At 36.1% G+C, this 24,432-nt stretch overlaps 1 protein-coding gene across 1 annotated transcript in view; it reads right to left on the bottom strand.

Annotated features, from left to right (window-relative positions):
• Positions 1 to 428: 428 nt before the first annotated feature.
• The window catches only part of LOC123698657 (sodium channel protein para-like), a 48,445-nt gene continuing 24,441 nt past the window's right edge, over positions 429 to 24,432 (bottom strand). Inside the window, 33 exon segments of the mRNA XM_045645397.1 lie at positions 429 to 3,252; positions 3,255 to 3,801; positions 3,917 to 4,120; positions 4,204 to 4,508; positions 4,581 to 4,851; positions 5,018 to 5,263; positions 5,347 to 5,541; positions 5,743 to 5,865; positions 6,654 to 6,776; positions 7,906 to 8,079; positions 8,163 to 8,431; positions 8,570 to 8,711; positions 8,805 to 8,920; positions 8,993 to 9,115; positions 10,229 to 10,433; positions 10,676 to 10,863; positions 12,076 to 12,238; positions 13,359 to 13,532; positions 13,602 to 13,879; positions 15,179 to 15,244; positions 15,697 to 15,805; positions 16,006 to 16,211; positions 16,450 to 16,693; positions 17,363 to 17,431; positions 19,494 to 19,796; positions 20,362 to 20,526; positions 20,800 to 20,944; positions 21,103 to 21,160; positions 21,243 to 21,455; positions 21,691 to 21,782; positions 22,089 to 22,217; positions 22,959 to 23,164; positions 23,337 to 23,492. Of these exon segments, the coding sequence (XP_045501353.1) occupies positions 2,852 to 3,252; positions 3,255 to 3,801; positions 3,917 to 4,120; positions 4,204 to 4,508; positions 4,581 to 4,851; positions 5,018 to 5,263; positions 5,347 to 5,541; positions 5,743 to 5,865; positions 6,654 to 6,776; positions 7,906 to 8,079; positions 8,163 to 8,431; positions 8,570 to 8,711; positions 8,805 to 8,920; positions 8,993 to 9,115; positions 10,229 to 10,433; positions 10,676 to 10,863; positions 12,076 to 12,238; positions 13,359 to 13,532; positions 13,602 to 13,879; positions 15,179 to 15,244; positions 15,697 to 15,805; positions 16,006 to 16,211; positions 16,450 to 16,693; positions 17,363 to 17,431; positions 19,494 to 19,796; positions 20,362 to 20,526; positions 20,800 to 20,944; positions 21,103 to 21,160; positions 21,243 to 21,455; positions 21,691 to 21,782; positions 22,089 to 22,217; positions 22,959 to 23,164; positions 23,337 to 23,492 (6,408 nt within the window). The 3' untranslated portion in view covers positions 429 to 2,851.

The following is a 24,432-nucleotide window of genomic DNA, read 5'->3' as shown; positions in this document are numbered from 1 at the left end:
ACTCTTTGCATCGATACGATGTATTTAGTAATTTTTATACCCATCCAAACTACATAAAATGCCTATCGATAATACCTACAGTTTGGTGACCAATATTTTCTGATCAATCATTTATTTCTGTAGATAGATACTTTATGCTAAACTTTTGTGCTCACCACAACATGAATACTATGCTAACCCGATACATTTAACCCTTTTCATGTGACTTAAAAAAGTGTTACCTACTCAATTCCAATGTATTTTTGTTTGTCTGTCTGTTCGTCCATCTGTCATCAGGCTGTATTGTATAACATAAACCGTGATAGAATCATAGATATATATACTTAGTTTAAATTTTACGAAATAATGTAAATCAAATTTTCATTGCAAACTTGACGATAATATGGACATTCTGATTGGGAAACTTCATTAAAATAAAACAAAGAAAGTAAAGCAGTCAAGTTCTATATTTTATCGTTTACTTAATTTATTTTGTACAAACTTCAACAATATATATAATATAATAAATACTCAATTAAACCTCTCATTCAGCAAACTGAACTCACTTTTTGTCATAAGTTTTATTTAAAGAAATAATACAATGATATCATAACTTATTGTCTAAACTTAATTAAACACAACTTTTTTGTGCCAATATGCCTAATAGTAGATAAAATGTTTGGTTTTACCAACACAATTAGATTTACATTCAGTAATCATCAACAAAAATATACTTTATACTTCTTGAGAGAAGAAAATTATTTAGTCCAAGTAGAGTTTACGCTTTACTACATACTTCGTGGATATCTATGTCGCAGAAAAGCAGCTTCACATTTTTACAAGTAAACATATTTTGATCTACTAAAATGTGTGATACAGTAGAAATTTTACTGTGTACGTCTGATAACAAATTATCTAATATCTAGGTACCACCAAATTGTTCTCTACATTTACACTGTTCGGTTGGTAGGTATTTGATCGAATATATAACCGAAAATTAAGGTAAGGACTAAATAATTTTCTTCGACTCCAACCTCAAACGTTTGAACACGACGATGATGTTGTCCAATACAGCAATTTAACGTAAACTGAAGTAATTTAAATATTTGTCTGTTGGCACGAAACGTGTGCAAGCGATGGGGAATTTCGACAGCCCACGTTCCGTGCAGCTTTTACAAAAGTATCTACATATTTGTTATCTGTAACCGTAATTATTATTTCAAAATATGTGCAAAAGGTTAAGCGTCTCATTTAATAACTTTACATTACATCGACTCTTGCAATATGTAAATCATCTAGCACGTTTTTTTTTCACGCATTGTAAAAACGAATGAAAACAACCAACACACAACGATTCAGTGACAGTTTCGTAATAAAAAGCGAAACTCGAGCACACGTTAATGTTATTGCTTGAAGCTTATTACGTATCGCTGCGCGACTCGCTCATAACAATAGTTACATGATAAAATAAGTGTGGCGAGGTGCAGGTCGGGCTCCTCCCGGCGGTAAGCATTTTATATTTACACAGAAGTAAAAAAATTGACCACTCCAAGATAATTTACAAACTTCCTTAATTCATTCTTTATTTTATTGTGCTAGAAGAGACAATACTGTCGGAATTCTACCTTTAACTAATCGAGGAGTCACGTCACTAGGACGATGGGTTACGATTTATTGATTTTCTAATCGTAGTTATCTGTTTTAAACACAGAGATGTCAAAAATTAAAATTCTTTAATAATCTACCTTACTCGGTAAGGGACGTTCGATATCTTAGGTATATCAATAATAATCTTATTGCTAATAATTACGGTCATGTCTTTCAGATAGCCGAATCGGTTCGCTCGACAATGATTGATGCACATAACCAGATAATAGTTAAAACGGTGTGCAAGAACAATATACATCAAAGCAATACCAGCCAGCTGGTAATCAGATAAAGGTTTGTTAGTTGAAATATCTCACTAGCGCGGAGTCAGTCGAGTTGTCACCGTGCGTACACGTTCATTGTTTTAATGTCCATGAAGTATCGCAAGGAATAGGCTTCACGATTTCAATAGAACAATGAGCAGGGTACATGTGCAATGCCTGTCCTGCTCGTGCGATAGTTGAACTAGCGCGTGGCGCGGGCCGCGGCGTGGGGAGCCGCGCGGCGCCGCACACACGCCGCAGCTAATGTAATTGAGGGGAAGGAAATTAATTACATTAACTACGAACAAGGTGCGCATTACGTAAAATGGCTCGATTCCTATGATGCGATTGAATTAGGACGGAAGTGAACTCTGGTACCAATTTCACTGCTGATTTGCTAAGCTTATAAAGACAATGTAGCAAAATTTTTCTAAATTTCTTTATCTCTGAGGCGACCGACCTCGACATGAAAGGTTAGACGTTACGTTGTTCGATACAATAAGAAGCTTAAATTTGGAACTATTAAAACTATCATGGACACAATTGATATGAATTGCCGTAGCCATTGTTTTTTTTAAGCGTAGGTAAAGATTCGATTCGTCAATGTCTGTCGAATCGGACGAATGGAGGTAATGGTTTTATGACATACCGTTCTGGTGCCAAAATTTGTCTCGTAAATATTTTAATAAGAACCACAATTTGAGCTTAGGTTTCGTCACAACACACATACCGTGCTGCAAATTGATTTATTAGCTTAAAATTCAATTCGAGACGCATTCGGACGACAGCCTACTTAAAAGAAGTCATCGAACTTAGCCACTATTCGATACCATTTCGGGGAAGGCAAATAGCATCTCACAGTCGCTAAATTATTTACATCTATGATCCCAATCTGCTTTCGAATTAACATGGTTATTGAGATAATTTTCAATATAAAAATAAGCATTTTGAATTTTATCAGTTCATCCGATACTTATAGAACTAGTGACGAAAATAGCGTGCTCGCTAAAACGATCCTCCCGAACGGACACAGCTCCTCTCCGAGGACACGTTCCGAAGTGACGCGAAACACTAAACCATAAACTCGATAAACCGCGAACATCGGTCGCAAAACAAACCGTCTCGTAAGCTTCGGCCACACGAATATAAAACACTTGGATGAACACTCGCGTCTCAGCGCGCGCCCGTCTATCGTCCGCGCTCCTCGCTCGCCCGCCGACACTACGTAAACATCTAGCGTAAAAAATAATTAAGTGCGCTTGGGTGGGCTCAAGAGCTCGGGCAGCGGTGCGGGCAGCGGCAGCGGCTCGTCGTCGACGAGCGCGGGCAGCAGCGCGAGCGCGAGCGCGGGTCAGACGGGCGCGGGCGGCGGCGCGGGGTCGGGCGGCCGCGGCGCCGCGCCCGCCGCCTGCAGCACCACGCGGTGCGCGCCCGCGCCGCCGCCCGCGTCCAGCAGCACGGCCGTGGGCGCGCCCGTGACGCTGTCCGCGCCGCCCGGCGACTGCGCGCGCCGGTGCCGCCGCCACGCGTGCTGGATGAGCCGCGCGCAGTACTCCTCGCGCTGGCGCCACAGCGTGGACGACACGGGCTCGTAGCCCGCCTCGCCGGGCCGCCCGACGATGTCGCCGGGCTCCTCGATCGGGTTGCCCTTCCGGGCGAAGAAGTCCTTCGTGAGCGCGTCGAGGATGTCCACGCAGAACATCATGTCGCCGCGGCAGATCGGTATGTCCATGGAGATGATCTTGTATTTGTTCGGTTTGTGAATCTGCAGCGGCGGCTCGAGCACGTCGAGGAAGTCGGACAGTTGATCGTAGCGAATGTACTGGGTACCCTCGGGATCGAAGTTCTGCCAGATTTCATAGTACATGTCGTAATCGTCGTCGGTCAAACCTTCTTGGACGTCTTCCGTCGCCTGTAATGAACGAAATAAATATTAATAAACATTTCTATGAAGTTATGAGAAAACTATCTGTATCGTGATAAATTTACGTGAAAATATTTGCAATATTCATAATTCTGAAACTTACCTGTGAGTAGTTTTCGAGAATGACAGCAATGTACATGTTGATAACGATCAAGAAAGAGATGACCAAGTAGGACAACAAGTACGTAATGCCGATAGTAGCGGAACCGCAGTTACCGGGCGAACCCCGTTCATTGTCTGGCAAATCACATTCCTCTTCATTAATTATACCATCTAAGACACCGTCCCATCCCGCTGACGTTGACATCTAAAAAATAAATATTCCATAATTATTATAATTATCTCATGGTCCGTTTTATAACCAGTGAATAATAATAGATAGATATTTACCTGGAAGAGCAGAATCATACTCTGCACGAATGTCTTGAAGTTATACACGTCATCCAATCCACCCTTATTCTTTACGTGCATAAAGAATGACATTCCGAAAATAGCAAAAATGAACATAACCAAGAATAATAACAAACAAATATTGAACAGAGCTGGCAGTGACATAGCCAAGGCGAATAGTAATGTCCGGATGCCTTTCGCGCCTTTTACCAATCGTAGAACTCTGCCCACTTTTGCTACTCTTACCACCCTCAAAAGAGTAGGTGATACGAAATATTTCTCTATAATATCACTCAGCACCAAACCTGAAAAGTTTATGTTTTATATAAAACACACATTCGAAAAGCGAAGCTAGCCAAACAAAACAAATTACTTACTGAGAATTGAGAACATTACTACAACGAAATCGAAGAGATTCCACGGTTCTACAAAATAGTGGTAGCGTAAAGCAAATATTTTCAATAGGCACTCCGAGCTAAATATCACAATAAATATCATATTCAGATAGTCGAGGACCGAGCTGAACGTCTCCGACTGCTGATAATGATCCAACGTCATGGTCAACATGTTCAAACCAATAAACAACATAATGATCATATCAAACTTTTTGTCTGTTACAATTTCGAATACTATCGCTTGCGGTCGCCACTGAAAATGAATACAAAAAATCGTTAACAAATGACTGTTTTAAGTGTTTGTTAATATATCTTAGATAACAACTAAAATGTAGTAATAGTAACTTGTTTAATATAAGATCCTTAATTATAGAAATTTTATATTAAACAAGTTACATAGCAAAAGAAATAAAATTCACCCTTGGTCTAGGGATGGCCTTTAATGGTTTCTTGGAACCCATCTTTTTCATGGCGTTATAATACTTTTTCTGATCCTCAGTCATGAACATTTCCAGACTGCCACCTGCTTTCTTCTTTTGTTCGTTAAAGTTGTCGATGATCACACCAATGAATAGGTTAAGAGTGAAGAATGAGCCAAAGATGATGAAGAAAACAAAGTATAAATACATATAAATGTTTGTTTCTCGAATAGGTTGTCGACCAACCTGAAAAAGTAGAGTCATTATGAATACGCAGTCATAACAAAGAGCATTGAATAAATCTTACTAAACTTTCATAGAAAACATACTTCTCTTGAATCAATGGCATCGTTCATAATCTGAATCCATCCTTTAAATGTGGCTACTTGAAATAAGCAAAGATATGCTTTGCCGACGTGATCGAAGTTCATAGGTGAATTTTCCCAAGTGTAGTTTTCCAATATGCAGGCATTTCTATCCGGAATTATTTCATGGCTTAAAGTTGTATGATTCATGTCAACGCACTGTAAAAAAGTATGAAGTTAAACCATCTGTGTTATATTTATTGCTTGATTTTTCAAACTTAAATTGCTCTTGATTAAGTTTCCCAACTTATAATTATTCAAGTCACGAATCTTACGACCTTGTGAACGATGTACAAGACTAAAGTTTAAAATTTCACTAAGCAGCTCATTAAATAAAGCAAATACTAAAAGATGAGTCACCTTGAAGTATTTTCCAGCGAACAGCTGCACTCCCATTATAGCAAAAATGAGCCAAAATATGAGACACACCAGTAGCACGTTGAAGATGGATGGGATAGCTTGCACCAACGCGTTCACAACAACCTGTCACATCGACACTTTGTAAAACACCATGCTGAATAAATGCACTGTATTAACTCCAACAAATTAGTCAAGTGTTAACTTTAATGATTTTATCATTTAAATTGAACTAAATGTTATGATGCATACTAAAGGGTTCAATGTTTAAATTTGACGAACCGATCACAATCAATTGAACTATAAACATGACGTAAAACGTAAATTATAATATTTATATCAATCATCATGGCATATATTTTTTAGTTTGTGGTCGGTTCAGAATAACATAATATATTTACGATACAGGTACAAGCATGCGAATAATAAAAGCGAAGAACAACTCATGCATACAACTTACCCCCCTCGTTGTCCTAATTATGCAGCTAGTGAAGGAGCTAATTACATGCGGCTCCGCGATAGATCTTACCATGAAGATGTGAGAAGATATTTCTTAGTGCACAATCTAATAACATTCCGAGACTAAAATACTAAACTAGCATAAAATGATAGATCAAAGACAAACTAAGAGACCGAAACATGATAATGCATACTTTTGGTATAATGACCCCGACGGACAGGATGACGAATCATGATCTTACAAGCCATACAGGGGTGCCACCGAAAATTTCAAATATGATTTTCTAATTAAACCAATGGACTACAGTCAATGAAATTGAGAGAAAGTAAAATCGAACAGAGCTCAACTTGAACACGAGAAAATGAATTAAGGAGTATTTAAGTGTTTTGTGATGTGAGTGTTGCATTTAAAGTGTAGGTGGAGCAGTATGGGAGCTCGGTCGGTAGCTACGTACCCTCATGCCCTGCATGCGGCTCATGGCTCTGAGCGGGCGCAGGGCACGCAGCGTTCGCATCGTTTTGAATGCTTGGATGCCACCAGCGCCACAAAGCGCCGCAACGAAGTTTATAAGCGACACCTGATGAAATTAACAATTGTATTTGATAATGTACAGAGGGATTAGCGGACATTACAATGGGTAAACGCCTTCTCGATACTACATCTTAAACAGCACCTTCAAAAAGTATTATAAAGTACCATCTTTAGGTCGAAGACTTACAATCCGCTACAGAATCGCAGGAAAAGGATTAATAATCCAGAAGAAACTAGTAGAAAGCTATCGGAAGAAAGAAAATTTGAAAGATATATAAACTATACAGTTTTAACCATTTAATAATAGAAAATTAATAAACGTGTTTATGTAACATCAATAGCGTTTAAGGAGAAAGTGTGCCATTTTCGTTTGTCGTTTTATATCATATAACGAACTAAATTTTAGTACATATTAATTATTATAAGAAATAAAATATTTTATGGAAAACAGCACAACAATATTAGCACTAAGGTAAATATTGTCACACCATGCACGTTAATATATTTAAATAAGTTTCAGGGGTTCATTAATCTTATGACAGAGAAGTTGCAAGAATAGTCATAATACGGGAAACATGAAGCAAATTCACAAACATCGAACAGACGACATCGAGAGCTTTCCACAGCGAGACGGTAGCGTCTCGTCTGCGACGAACACCGAACAATCAAAGCTGTCGCTCGTCGCGTTGCCCATCGTACGTTGAAATGTACACTCTAGAACATAGTGTGCAAATGACATCAAAATGAACAGTTCAATGCAAACATGATAGGCATCGCGACAGAACCATACGCAGTCCAAGAGGCGCGTACTCACGCGCATGCCCTCCCATCTGGAGACCGCGCGGAGCGGGCGCAGCGCGCGCAAAGTGCGCATTGAGCGGAAAGCTGGGATGTCGTCCGCGCCCGCCATCACCGCGCCGTGGTTTATGAGCGATAACTAACGACACCACTCGTCATTATGAATTCAATTTACAAACTCTACTAGACCTGCTTTGCTTTTAAAGTTTTAATTAATATGCGCCTCAACTCAATATCGATACTCTCGGTCAAAATTATATTTGACTTACAACACTATGAATACATTAATTTGAAATGTTTTATTCAAACTGTAAGTTAAAATTTTAATTTAAAAAGCTTTTTTGTTTATGAAAGGAATATGTAAGGAATATGTTTACCATGACAATGATAAAGTCGAGCCAACACCACGCGTTCGTGAAGTACTTCTGAAATCCGAGGGCGAGCCATTTGATTAACATCTCGATAAAGAATATAACTGTGAATATACGATCCATGTAATACAATATATCTTGGAGGATCGGTCGATGTGGCAGATGAACGTCTTCTAAAGCCTGGAAGAAATAATTATATTTAAAAAAAGGGGAATATACTAGAAGTCTAACAATGTTAAATAATAATTAGTTAAAGATTTTACCAAAGCCAAACTACTGAGTAAAATCATTGTTATCACAGCCGTTTCGAAGTATGTGTTTTCTATTAATCGGAATGTTTTGAGTCTGAGTGTTGCCCAGCCTTGCCAGAAAGGAGACTCGTCGTCTCCCGCCAGGAAGGGGAAGCGCTGGTAGCAAGGCTCGGGGCAACAGTCAGCTGGCGTCAGATCGACTACGTCTTCATCTGCTGCTACTTTTATATCTATTTTTGCTAAACCATCCAATTTTCCATCCTCTTCTTCTTCGATCATTTCTAAAAAATTAAATAGCTATGTTAGAACTATCGTCACTCTAACTGTTGTTATAAATTTGAGCACAATATACTGACTGATAAACATCATTAAAAGAAATTATCATTTGAATTTTCTTTAAGAAACTTTCAAAGAATTACCTTCTTCCAGTCCCAACTCTTCTTTACTGGCGTCCTTCTTTTCTTCGCCATCTATTGTATCTGCTGATCCTTTGTGGCTTTCGTCTTTGAAAGATCTTATTTTATGGCTGCCATAAGATTTTTGGCTAATTGTATCATCGTCCTTCAAAAAATAATCAAATATTAATTGTAAGCTAAATCACTTATATTAACTGTTAGTTCACTATGAATATATTAAGAGCGTCATAAAACTTACCTGTATTGGATAACCGTGATGATTTATTTCACAATTAATTCGATTATCGGTATGGTTGTCTGTAATAGCGTTGATGTTATTCATTAATATTTTTCCTTTTTTGTATTTATTGTCACCTAGAGAACAAATTGTGTTATTGTATGGTTCTTCCAGTTTTAGGGTACGATTATTATTTACATTACCATTACCTGGGATAGTGAACTCCATACCGTCTCCGATGGCCACTTCTACTTGATCTTTTAGTTTTTTATCTTTGTAAAGAACTCCATCGTCTAAATCGGCGCCCAGTTCGAGTTCGTTGTCGACGCGTTCTGAAGAAACACAGCGGCCACATAGAGCCGCTTTTAAGCCTACATCCCGTGCATCGATGTGCCCAACGCGCCGCAGCCAAGCATAGAAATGAGATCAGGACCAAATTTAATTTTTGTGTCTGTTTGCCAAATTGATACAACTCCTGCTTTTGTCGCGTTCTTGCGAATGTGTTACATAACTTTATGTATAAATTATATAGGAATAAACATACATTAACAAATAAACATAGCATTTGATAAAATAAACTTGAGCATATAAATTATAATTAATATACGTAGATAAATATTCGTTAACTGTTCTGGTTTATTAATAATTTACAATAATTTATTTTAAATCATAATTTATCATATCTTATTTTACGTACGTAAGGTTGGAATATAGAACACATGTAGCCAATACAATATTAATAGTTGATTTAATACAAATAATACAACGGTCAATCGGAAACACTGACATGCAATTACACACAAAGCTGTCGATATTATTGCTAATACATTTATCAAGCGAACTAAAAAAAATACAAAAAAAAAAAAATAAGATAAATAAATACCACAGGAAGAAGAGTGTATCGGGGTATACTGATACAGGTCAAATCTACACTTGACTGCTAGGGCACAAGCAATGCACAGTCACACAGTGGTTACATTTACATTTAAGTCATGCTTATTTATCTTAAAGTTCATAGTATTTAATTTACACTGAAAATTTAAATGACTAATGAACACAAACCACACATCGAATAAACATTTATTTTTACAATTAGATTTTAAAATATTATTATGTACTAAATAATGTACATGATTTTTTCTTTATTATATTGAATATAAAGGTACAAGTCCGAGACGGGCCGCAGACCGCAAACTGCAACAGCAAACTGCAAGCGACACCACTTGTTTCTATGAACATCTATGAATTGCTGCGTGTCGCGTCTGCAGGCAGCAGGGTCGTCGCGCTTAGAATCAATTTCATAGATGTTCATAGAAACAAGTGGTGTCGCTTGCAGTTTGTTGTTGCAGTTTGCGGTCTGCGGCCCGTCTCGGACTTGTACCTTAAGGATCACACAGAAACACACAGAGCATGCCACACCGATATGGCTATGACACACGTCTTACCGGGAGCATGTATCGCTATCTGATTGGTCAGTTTATTTTTCACCAGTTTTAATATATCGGCGACATTCTTTTTTACCCAATCAATGAATCTTGATATTCTGTTAAACGCTTCAGCGATTTTATTAGTGTCCTGATCGGCAGTTGGTGTGGATAAACTTGATGATCCGAAATTTGACAGTAATAGGGCCAAGAAGAGGTTAAGTACCTGAAATTAAAGAGTTTATCAATCATTATGTTCATATTGTCACTTGGCTAAGGACTGAAGGTTGATATTATAGCTACATCAGATCGCTACAAATGTTCATTTTATTTGTACGTTGGTTACTCGTAGTATAGGTTCTATTGAACGCACTTCAGGCATCAGCATAAAGTTATTGCATAATTTAATATGTTCGTATACATTCTATGTTACTTTTGTGAGAGAGATAAATAAATGTAAGTACTAACCACAAGATTGCCAATGACGACGGTTGCTAAGAAAAAGGGTATACATGACACGTCTCCCACAAGCATGCAGTCCCACATGCTCTCTATCCATTCTCCACATAGCACACGGAACACAATCATGAAGCTGTGCATGAAATCCGTAAAGTTCCATCTCGGTAGTTCACCTCCGGGGAAACGTTCAACGTAATCTGCATACATAATATTGATTATTGTAATATTTATAAGCACAACTACCTTGTTAGATATAATTTCAAGCATGTTTGGAAGCTGTTTCTTTATATTTAATATTTTTATAGAAAGTTAATCAATATAAAGAATTCGGAAAATAGATTCATATAAGGTCGTGCATCTTTAATAAAAGTTTATGAAAATTTCATAAGTAGAATATTATCAAAAAGTTAATACAATAAAAGCTCATTTCATTTTTTGTATTTCAATATTATGTCAAATATCTTAAATTTATAAAGCAAATTATCTAATGAATAACAAGATAACAAGCATCTATGGCACAATTCCAGCTTTGATATATGTCTTTCAAGCCACCAAAATTAGCTACCTACATTTACATGCACCTGACGTATTTATTTTAGACTGTTTTTTTTAAATAGGTCTCAATTATATAAAAAGAGAGTCATTTTTAATGTTATCGTAAACGGTATTTTTAAATTTAATTTAAAACCCGAAAAGAGAAGATACAAAAATAATTCCTTTTAAGTTAATCATTTACCATAATGTATAAACTGATTTAAAATTAATTTAAATCAGTTTCATAATATGCATTTTTCCATCAGGCTGAACATGCATACTACCTTAAACAGTACAAACCTCTGTCTAACAGTATGGATGATATTATCAGTCTAGAAGATAAAAGCGCTAAAATACGACAAAATGAAATATTATTAGGAAAGGAATTAGGAAGCTAGCATAAACGTTTCACAAGTGAGGCGCCTTCGCTAAGGGACTGCAATATACATAGATAGACATACACTATAGATTAAGGTCTAGCTCACTTGGGGTCACATCGATGTTTGCCAATTAACAACATGAGCATAACAGTGTGACGCACATCAACACAATGATCTCTAGACAAACTTGACGGCGATCCTCCGTAAAGTGTGGAGTTTTATTAAATTTGGAAAATTAAATTTACATTATCCACACTTTAGTTTCCAGTGAATATATTTCGAATACCTATCTTTTAAACGGCCTCTATAACGTTAAATTTTGACAATATTCGATAATGAAAGTTTTCTCTTTTATGTTGCATGTGCTCGTAGTGAATTTGCCGGATATTTTGGAATTTTGTGGATGAAATAAATTCACTGAGAGCGAATCGCCGCATCAACAACGTCCAATCAAACACCAACGAACATGCAACAGTCCCACCAATTTCCACTTACCCACATAATTTTTCCCGAATAGTTGCATACCCATCACGGCAAATATGAAAATAATGATGCACAATACGAAGGTCAGGTTGCCCAAGGCACCCATCGTCCTACCCATTATAGAGATGAGTAAATTAAGAGTCGGCCATGACTTTGCCAATTTGAATACTCGAAGCTGCAATTATAAATTGTGAAACAAGGCGTCACACAAGCTCGCTTGCCGGCGCTTCACCTATGCTACTGCGGCTTCTCTCCAAAGACCCATAATCACTCGACGTACCAATTCCTTTGGGGTCGGTGTCAGATAATGATTATAGGTCCTTATCTCTGACTAAAGTTAGCGGGATGTGTGCTTCAGTATCCTTTCAAAACATGTGCATTTATTTTGATTTATGAGTGGGATATATGTTAACTATCGTTGCATTTACTACGTTGAGGGAGAGCATTTTGATTGATATTATTGGTTCAGTTTTGATTTCGGTAAGATAAGTATTCTTTTCTGGTCGTTAAACTGAAATAAATTGACATAGATCCCATCAGTCGACGACCTGATGCATTACCCTTCGTAAGCGAAGCTGCATGTCAATTTCTATAGTACTCGATGCAAAGCTTAAGTTATGATCGTAAGCTGCGTGATAGCCTTATAACATATTTCGTCCAGGCCCATTCTCGTGAGCCACATTCCGTGTTATAAAGCCACAGCGGGTACTGAATGGTTAGACCGTAAAATAATATTCAATCAAAGCCCTGTGTTAGTATTCGGTAGTGTAAAGCTGAATAGGAATTAATAATGAAGCCTTAGTATTGTTTAGAGATGCGTAATTGGTTTTCAGTTAGAACCTGTATAGTTTTTCCCAAACAACTGCATCCCCATCACAGCAAATATGAATATAATGATGCAAAGTACAAAGGTCAAGTTCCCTAAAGCTCCCACCGTCCTACCCATTATGGATATAATTAGGTTTAGCGCCGGCCAAGACTTGGCCAGTTTAAATACACGTAGCTGAAAATATTATATTAAACATAAATACATAAATGTTATACATGTATAAGTGTCACTGTAAACGGCTCTCCAGTATTGAATTATTGCTTTTATACAAATATTAAAATAATATTAATCTATACCTCTGAACTCTATATCTGTAAAAGTACATCTGTTAACATAAAAGTAAAAATATTAATATTATAAAGAGTGTTCATTAATTGTCACGTGTGTTAATTTTACGGTGTTAACTGTATAGTATAAATGTAAGGACTTATACTAAAGTGTTAAATGATAATAAGTCGATACTCACCAATCTGAATGAACGTAAAACTGACAAACCCTGAACACCTTCAAGTCCTAATTCCAGTAATGATAAGGCCACGATTATAAAGTCAAATATATTCCAACCCTCTTGGAAGTAAAATTTTGGACTCATTGCTATTAATTTTAACATCGCTTCGATACCGAAAGTAGCAGTGAAGAACTGAAAAATAAAATATAATATTTCATCTATTCTTCTTCGCCAAAATTTTTTTTCTGGTACGTTACTTACGTAATTGCCACTTTTCAACGCTCTTTCCATATCTTTGTCCATGTCGTGATGATCCAAAGCCATAAATAGCGTATTGACAACGATACATAGCGTGATAAACAGTTCGACGAAGGGATCGAACACGAGGAGGGCGACGTACTTCTGGAACTCGAGCCACAACCAGCAGCAGTCCCACACACAGAAGAAGTCGATTCCCTTCATGAGGCATTCCAGAAGCCTCTCCTTGACCGTGGGCCCTTCATCGTCATCTTCGGCTGTTGAGAAGTAGTATACTGACACTGTTGTGTCCCGTTTACCGAAGTGTGTGTGTGGTGAGGAGAGAGACAAAAATAAATTTTGTTAGTATTCGCTCATTATTTTGCCTTATTTTATTTATATTAACCAAATGTCAATTTTACAACTATTTTGTCGAATAGGAGCCAATTTTTAACTACATAGCAGCAATATTCATATTTTTTGAATTTTGTTGGCTGTCATTTATCTTTTACGTCACGCACGTGGAAATAAAAACTCGAGTTACAAAAGTTCAAGGGTAATATTATAATGTCAACGCCTGAACTCTACGTGCGAGGTACTGTGCTCTCGTTAATACACTCAAGGTAAAGTTACGTTGTGATAGCTTATCTTTATTGCAGCGAAGCTTTTGTCTACATATACTACTTGAACTGCAATGATGGTAATAGTATGTCTCATTATTCAATATAAGCTTCTTTGTCAAAAAATATGAATATCGTGATAAAATTTCTACTTGATGGATAAAAGCAAATCAGTTAGACCAATTTGTTCACGATACTTTATTTATAAATTACTAAAATTGTTATTGTAACATATATTTTGATGTATTTTTCTATTTCTATCAGTGTCGGTCGCATGCAAGGAAATAAAAGTTTTCATGCATTCGATATCTTATTAATAGTCTAACAACAGAAAGAAGAAGTAGAAATAAAAATTAAAAGCAAAATATAATGGAACTTTCTGGAAGTTCTATCTACTGTTTTATAAAGGTGCGTAATAAATAAAAGCATAGTATAATCTGTGTAGTAATTGGATAGGACAGTGATAGGTGCGTATATTGCGCTTGATAATTAAATATAAATGACACCCAATAATATGTATAAATGTATCTTTGCCAATTATGCAATTTTCGCATAATGAGCAAATACCGGAAATGTGTGCTTTGTCGTGTATTGTATGTTATTATTATATATTCATATTCGTTTTATTAGGCAAATATATGTGTTATAAGCGTATAATTTGTTGAGAGATAACAAGATATAAGTAAATAAATAAAGTAAACATATAGCTAGAGACAAGATTATGTTTAAATGTAGAATTAGACTAAACATAGACAGGACATACAATGCTCTACGAATTAGCCAGTAATACTAAGGCTAGGAATACTTGTGTATTTGTAACATTATTTATTTTTGCAATTAACTTGTAAAGCCATGTATTCATCAAGGGATAATTACTCAGACATTTCATTATGTGTACAATGTCTAAACTCGATGAGTACACCGCTTTATTAGTATTCAATTTGCTAATGTATCGTATTCCCAGTCTCAGTGAATACGTACCATTTTGTTCGCTCGCTCGGCTTTGTCTTCCAGCTTGTTCGATTATTTCATTCAACACCATTACATCTGAAAATATTAACATAATGATTAATATTCATAAATATATAAAAAAAAAACTATTTTATTTATTTTAAAATTAGATCCTATTATTATTTTAAATGATTGCTAAAAAGGATTGTTTTTGGATATTACAGATTCGAATTTCCCTTTAACTATTTAGCTGATTAATAAAATTATGAAAGTGAATGACTCTTGATCTACTTTCAAAAGATCACTAATAGCCAAAACGATTCACTTCTCGACTATAAAATGAATAGCTATAAAAATAAATTAACTTTAGTTGCGTTTTTCCGGTTCATTTTAATAATTTTTATGTAATAATTTTTTGTAAACGCTTATTCAGACTAAAGACAGACTTGACAACATTGAAAGGTTAAAATTGTTCCTTCATAAAATATTTACGTTCTCAATATATATTTTTTTATCAAAACTTTATGTGTACAAGATTTTCTGCATACCTCGCATATCCACAACATTTGGCTGCTGCGAAGATTCTATGAACGGGTTATCATTCGACTGTTTCAACACTTTGCCTGCTTCATCCGTACACTCGGTCGTACTAACCTCCTAAAACACAACAAGAAACAATTACCTCACCGAACAAATCATATTGACCAATGAACCATTCGCTAAAAACAATGACAGTGCCTCCAGTAGCCAAACTTCATGACAGTGTACGATTATGAGTAACAAAACTAGTGGTCATGTCAAATCACGCTTGCAAATAATTAGTCGACGCTTATAACAAAAGAATGATAAGCTCATACATATTCTCTTAATGGTCGAGATACCAGCGACGAGTCTTGTCTGGGCAGAGGGTAGGCGTGCGGTTGGGAGGTAACGCTATGGTTCCTGGACGCCGATCGGCCCCGTAGCCGGGCCTCCTTCGTCTGCGCTTTCCCTCCGAGGAGGTCCCCGTGCGAGGTGTACGATAACCGCGACTGGTGGGACGTGTACGATGAATGTCTTGACCCTTGAATTTAGACGACACAGAATAAGTACTATTTAACTATACATGCTATTTCTAAGTTAGAAAAATACTTAGGACTAAATCTCCTTGATTTAATTTGCAATACAAGAACACCCGAAATAGTAATTTATTTTAATCTTAGTTATCAGTGGATATATATTTTATAGTCCGATGCCAAACATCATATTTTAATACTTAAGTACTTATACTTAAGTACACGAATCATATAGAAAGTACATACCTAAATTCGCATAGTAAACCGGTATGATGATAGCTCCATTCTCTTCTGACATTGGTGTTACTGCGTTTGAATCATCAGCATATGGAAGATGTTCCTGTGCGTCCAAATATGTCGATAATACAAGCGGTTTCCTATCAGCTCCTGGTGGATAGCGATTCCTTCCATTTGGTCGTAAAGCCATTTGGTGTGAACCTCGTGAACCTCGCCGTAAATTGAATGGCGATCCAGGCAGCGACAAAGAAGCCTGAAGCATTTCTACATCTTAGTTCAAGCTAACTAAAATACATCTCATATACTGTTATCTTTTCTCACTCTGCTGCAAAACATTAATTTTAATTCATTGAAATAAATTAAGTCACACATTATTACGGGCATGTCAATTTATTTGGATTCGAGTTATACTAATTGTTGATCATTCGTTCAATATCATGTTCCTCAATTCAGATCGAGTAGTGAAATATGGTTAACTGAAGGATTTTTTCTGGAGGCTTTGGCATGTTGCTGTTATCAGTACCTACTGCGGATGACATCAGGAGCAATGTAATACCTTACTATCAATTACCTTAACTATCAATTACTTTCATGTGCCAATAAACAAGTGACAAGTTGATAGCAGAAATTCATGAGACCATGAACAAAATAATAACAAAAACAAACAAAAAAAAACTAAATAAGAAGAATTTTCAATGTCCTATTGCATCAACACATGGTAAGAGAAAAAATTATGAAGAAGTGAATGTATTTACGGTCGATTTTCATGAATTGCTGCAATTTGACACGTGAACACTAAAATTTCTAAGGTGGGTTCAAAGTAACACGGGAAGAAAGGCATAAAAGTTAAATTATGACTACTAATACCAAAATAGGAAAGGAAAGAGGGAACACAAACATCAATGAGGATAAGAGGACAAACCTGAGAGCCCTCCCGCAGTGGCCCATACGACAACTGTCCGTATTTATTTATTCGTTCAGGATGGGGAACCTTTAATGCACAGAAAAAGATATTTTTAAATCATATCCAATTTTAAAGCTACTAATTTATAATAAATAGACATAGAATCGCTAAGGATAGAGGACAGATAATAACAAACAAATATTTGGAATAGAGGAATCAAAGTTGCAGCCTTCAAGCAATAACGAAGTGAACAATATAGGAAACAAATTATTGGTAAGAACTACATTTATGACTATATGATAAAGATAAATAAGAGGATTAAATAAAGAAGGAACGATAAACATTAAACAACGGATGCACAGGACAATAATATTATGATATGTGACACAATTAGAACATGGAACAGAAAAGCTTTGGCAGTGATATTAAGCAACAGTTAGTCAGGTAACTTTGTTTATAAACACATGAAGTATCATAGGGTTACTACATGCACTTTTGCATACTTCTACCCTATCGTAGCTATGATAGTCGTTTTGATATCGCTACATCTATGGTCATGAGGACTGTTCTTTGTTTCTATGAAAATGCCTCCACCTGTTACTCATCGAAATTGAGGAATTAATGAATACTCGAATAGTTTGAGTGTATGAGAAATTAATTATGTTGACCGAACCTACCTCTCCATCGACGATACGTTCAGTCTCAGCTCGGCCGCTTCGATTTGCTCACAAAATGAAAGAAACAATCTAACATGACAATAGATATTTTTCTCCAATAGTATTTATAGATACGTATAAAATGTTATATCAGAACCGCTTCAAAATACCGCATCAAAATGATTGTACGAAACAACTTGTTTTTTATAATTCAGAGGTAAAAATATTATTGGAGATTTAAAAAAAAAACTAGTTTATGAAAACTAATGAATTAAATATCAATTTGTTTCACAATCATGCCTTTAATGGAGATGATTCCTAATGATTCTACGAGATTACTAGCAGCGGATATTGAGATGGTGAAAATTAAGTATTAATTTTATCTTTTATGATTTTTTAAAATAACAAGTAATAAAACGAAATGTAACGAATACGGATAGAATAATGTGGTGAAGGGGATGAGTAAAAACGAAATAATCATAAAAATGATCTGTTTGAGGAAATAGGAACATTTATAACGGCAGCTGCAGGCAAAGTGATTGCAGATAAAAATAAATTTAAACAAAATGATAAGACCATCTAATAGCATGCCTCGAAACCAAGTTTCAAATAAACGGACGTGTTCAAAGGTTTTAAATTAACAGTGTAATAATCATAATAGAACAAATTAAATTTTCAGTCATTACTGATATCCAGATATGAATAAATACAGTACTGTCGTAAAGTAGATCGTCTAAATGATATTGAAACAATAGATTATAGAATAATAATATAGACTGTCATTTTTTGTATGCATTTGCCTTTTGGCAAATATTCTAATTAATAAATCACCAATCATATCTGAACACTAGTAGAAAGTATTACATCAAAGAGGACAGACACATAAAAATTAAAGCTTTGAGCAGTTAACACATTTTTTGTATATCTTTTCAACTTGAATATTTTAACAGAAATTTTAGTAACGAAATTGATGTATCAATCCGTATTGCTTTAATCTACTTAGGTTTAATGATGTGGTTTTATTCGGATAAATTTTATTTTCTTTTGCTTTCTCATAACGCTAAGTGCAATCAAGCGGCGTGTCTTTTTGTGAATATCAAGTTGAAAAGAAATTCCTCAACTGACAATGATATAATTAACATTAACTATTGTTCATTGTTAATTCAACTGTAATAAAAAAATATTGTTTAATATAATTCAATAAAATTTTTATAAATTTTGTATAATGAAATAACTCTATATTTAAATTTGAAACAAATAAATTATGTAATAAGCAGGATGTTATTATTAAAAATATGAAATTTTAACCAATCAAAGCCTTCAACAGACTTCTATTAGTATTTTAATAGGTATAACATAACGTTTTCGTTCAAATAATCTCTCTAACGTACCTACTTTAGTTCAAGTATATTTTAGTATCAATAAAGATGTTCCATAATTCGTACATATAATCATTGTCAGCGGAGCGCAAGTCTGGTTAGCTGGGTACTCACCATGCTGACCTTCCTCTGTCGGCGTGCGGCGTCGTGCGTGTCGGGCTTGTGCGTGGGCTGTGTGCTCACCGAGTCCTGGAAGGGGTCGCTACGGAGGGACATGCGCTCGCGCGTGTTGTCGTCCTGGTTGCCGCGCTCCTGGTTCACGAACAGCTCGTAGCTCTGGCACGAGAAGTCGCTGGGCGACTTGGCGGGGTGCGCCTCGGCGTACGCGGCGGCCTCGGCTGCGGCGGCCGCCTCGCGCGCGTGCGCCTCGCGCGCTTCCTGCTTGTCCGCGCGCGCCGCCGCCTTCTGCTCCGCTTCCTATACCACAGTTACGAATGTTTGGAATAACACAAGCAAAAGCTTAGTATATAATAACCAGATCGTCAAAACTGTCCTGAAATATTTATTTATGTTGTTTAGTCTCTATGAGCTGAAATTACGTCATGATTAATTATATTTGGAACGGAAAAAAAGTGCGTGCGTCTGAGCACACGTGTCAGTAGAGAAACTTTTTAGTAAGATTCAAAAATATCAAAATCGTCGTTCTTCTCCATGACGTGACGGTATTGGCATGACGCGACCTTAAAATTTTACTCTCATCACGCCTAGAGAAGTTTCGCTTCAAAATATATTTGGTAAATCGTGTAAAAAGTTCAAAACGGATCACGCCTTTATATTATTTTATTTGTATACAAAAAAGCATGGTTAATTTTTATTAAATCACATAAATTTTGTATCGACGATACTTTGTTTCTGATTTTCCGATTATAATATCATCGATAATATTAATACCTATTCAAGGTTTTTACAGTTGACACTTAAAACGATATTTAAATAAATAAATTTAATTTTATCACCTTTCTTTAAATACAAAACAGCTTACCCTAAGAGCTTCTTCTTCCGCTTGTTCCTCTTCTTCGGCTTTCTTCTGCAACTCGTCGTACGACATGGCGACGATGGCCAAGATCAAGTTCACGAGATAGAACGAGCCCAAGAAGATGATCACCACGAAGAACAACACGTGCCATGAACCAGCTGATCGTAGTACCTTGGAAATTATTTTTATAATTAGTGTTAAGATATTTGTACGCTATTTTTATAAACTCAGAAATGCAACAGGAAACTACAAAGTAAACATTGAAAGATTATTGGGTGTTTTACTAAAATAACATCGATCAATTCCTGTCTAATTATTATTATTAGCAAAATAAGAAAATTTGATTATTTTATATCGTTAATAGGGAAACGTTTGACCATAATCTCGCCTGATGGTAAGAAGTAGCCTATAAGGTCTGTTCGCTTGAAAATATGGAATATTTACCAGTTGATACAAATTTTCCCAGTAGTCCTGTGTCATGAGTCGGAAAGCGGAAAGAAATGCCCAGCCAAAGGTGTCAAAACTTGTGTAACCATAGTTCGGATTTGGTCCATAGCCTTGAAGACATATATAGCCTGGTTCGCATTGCCTATAAAAAGATAATAAAATCTTACATTCTGATTTAGCTGTGATCATTCAAGTTTTACATATTATGTTCTCTCTTTTTGTTAAGCCATTTGTCACTTAACATTCGAATTTATTTATTGAGAATTTTGTTTTGCTTTTAAAAATGTTTTGACAACATACCCTGCTCCTGAAGAGTTGCCACACAATGGATAGTCTCCGTCTTCGCTGTACCAGTTCGCTGAAATTGTTACATGCGTGTTAGAAGGAACCAATCTGTTAAAGTTTCAAAGTAAACGTATTGATATACAAATAATATTTACTTTCGTTTTGACAAAATCGCTCCCAGTTTTCATCAGTCAAATTGCCCCAACTACCATCCTCCGGGAAGTTCTTTATACATTTCTGCGTTAACACTCCCATGTAGATTTGAAGGCCCATTAACGCAAAAACCGATAGAGAAAACATTGTCAATATTATCACATCGCGCAGATTTTTCACGGATTCTATGACAGCACCGACAATAGTCTTCAATCCTGGGAAGTGATCAAAATCGTTACATCTACTCTTATCTTAATAACAGCACACGTTCAAACCTCTATCAAAGATGTATACTCACTTATCCCATTCAATACATAGATTTCAACACACACAAACCATCTACCGTGTTCAAATTACTACGTTAAGCTCGTGACTCTATGCGAGTATAATCTAATATTAACTGGTTACAAATAATATTTGCTAGTGAAATAATAGCACAAATAGAATTACCCGGTACGATGGCCACAGTCTTCAACGCTCGGAGAACTCTGAACGTTCTGAGAGCGGCCAAGTTGCCGAGATCTATGCCCATCGTCACATAACTGCAAACACACCCACAACCACCACGTCTAGATTAATATATCTAACTACAGAGTACTAAACAATTACTAATTTTATATTATTACAGCCTTCACTACTATCTGCGAATCGAACTGTCGCAGCGTTTCGTATCAGTCCTTAAACTCATATTCGATATCCTGTGGTAAAACAGAGATCTCTAATTTTAATAAAAAATCTTCTATTGTAAACTCTATATAAAGACATTTAGATAAACAATAACCAAAATCTACTGTTTAATAGTCGTTACTTTATTCTACATTATTGTATTAAAATTGTCTACTACTCACGCTAAAGCTATAACTACGAAGTCAAGCCAATTCCATGCATCTCTAAGGTATGTGAATGGCTGTAGTATGAAACCCCTGGCCATTACTTTCACCGCCGATTCAAACGTGTAGATTCCCGTAAAGATAACTCTGCAAAAATTCACCTCCATTGTGGAACGCCGCTCGCAAAAATACATAAATATTCTCATAGTTAAGTTAATCTATGATTTCAAAAAGACAAAAAAAATCTAATCAGTATTTATGTGGACATTTAAGAAATATTATTATCTATTATAAGGTAACAATTGTCTACGAACACCTAGGTCTAAATGAATAGTAAACCAGTACATACCGATGTATTTACAAGTGTAACACGCCTGATATGATAAAGTCGAAAGGTAGAAAAATGTTCTCTAGATTAAAACACGTCAGTTTAATTGCATTCAGTTAATTTTGTGCTACTGTTCAAACGTATGAAATCACAGATGCATTATATTTGGGTACAATTGAACTTAAATTGTGAAAAACAATTTGTTATGAGCATGTCAAGGAAAACATTGATTTTTTTATTGTCTAGGGCAATGCAAAAGTTATTTGAGAGGAAAGTGAACGTGTAGTTAAATGTATTGCAGTTAGAAAACCCAATGGAGTGTGATATTGCTGTGATAAAACAGTGTTTTGCCATGGTCACTTAATAATAAATCAATTTATACGCGAAAAATCTATTGACATAAAGTTTACTTCTGTATATCTAAACATTATTATTTAAATAATTACGTATTACTAAACTGAAACTAATAATTTTGAATCTATCGTGCATACTACTATATGATTAGATGGTATAGTTGTATTCAATAATATAGTAATATAGATAAAACAAAAGGTACTCACTCAGTACTTTCGACAGTCGGTGTGGTAGGCATTATCATTAGTATGCAATTGACAAGGATCGTAGTAATGATGAACAGAGAGAACAAAGGATGTACTAATATGTATATAGCGACTCTCCTTATCGGGTTAAACGGATCCAACATCCATAATGCGTCTGTTGCCGAAAATCTGAAGATATCTTTACCCTTGCTTATGACTACGAAAGTCTGGAACGAAACAAATTTCCTATTATATATCTATCTCGTTACTTCGTTATATGACTAACTTGAGCTACTATAAATCGATATTTATTATCCCTAATTACAATAAGGGGAAAATAGCGTCATTAAAAACTACTTCTGAGTAACCTAATTGCTAGCTTATGACATAATAACTTACGGTTTGGTTGTGATAAAAAGGATCGATGTCTTCGAGAGGCGTGGAGGCAAGCTCCAGTGGGAAGGAGCCCTGCATCCGCACGGGCAGCGGCAGCCCCTGCTCCAGGGTCGCGTCCGGCTGGGGACCTTCGTCTTCGTCCTCGTCATCGTAACGCACCTACATCATCCCACACATTTCAACTTTACTGCACACGCCGGCGCCATGGCGTCATCACGTAAGCAAGCTATTTACTATTTGCAATGGATGTAATTCCATTACTGTAAATGTATCAAGTGCAGATTATCACCGCCCATGCATATGATCACGCTCTTCGTACGATCGAAGGTGGCCGGACGTTCCCTTTGTGACGCACCGATTCGCAACGAATCGTACGATCGATGCAATTTAAAATCGAGGAAACCTTGTACAATACTACAGAAGGCGTTCTGTAACAATACTGTTGTGGTTTAAGAATGCTATTCTCAGATCTTAAGAGAATATCACTGTTACAGCAACGAGTATTATTACGATTATTGAGCATGTTTGTGAGCGCATTGGAAGCTGTTTTTATTGTGGTGCTGCCTTCTGTGTGTTCATGATGTGTTTTCTGCCAAACTAGAAGCGTATTGCATAACGTTCCCCGCTATTGTGTTACCGTTCCGAGGAATTGGTATGAAAATTTACTTAACGATCGAGAATCTGTTCTAAAAGTAATTTGAAAGGCATATAAATGTAAAACCTAGATTTAAATAATCTATCACAATGTAATAACGATGCAAATTGAGAAAATTATTTTGTTAGTATGCGAATACATTTAAGGAAAACGCCACAAGTATTGCGGATTTTTATAATCTGTGTTAGGTATTCTAAAATGTTTTACATAATCAATAATAATACATATTGATAATACAATTCAGGTGGCATAATACAAAATATAAAATATCGGAAGGCTTCAAAATAGGGGGTCGTCGGTTAAGTTGCACTAACTAGCCAGGTGATGTCACCATGCTAGACCTAAATGACCGCAGCCAATGAAGTGGCAAATATGAGCCAATTGTGTGCAATGCATGAAAAGGGTGAATGTTATGTGCTAGTGTTATTTTCTGCTTGGGTACAC

Source organism: Colias croceus, chromosome 16, assembly GCF_905220415.1.
Source record: "Colias croceus chromosome 16, ilColCroc2.1".
In the NCBI taxonomy this organism is placed as follows: Eukaryota; Metazoa; Arthropoda; class Insecta; order Lepidoptera; family Pieridae; genus Colias; species Colias croceus.
Note: the sequence above shows the minus strand (reverse complement) of the source record. Positions and strands in the feature narration are given on the sequence as shown.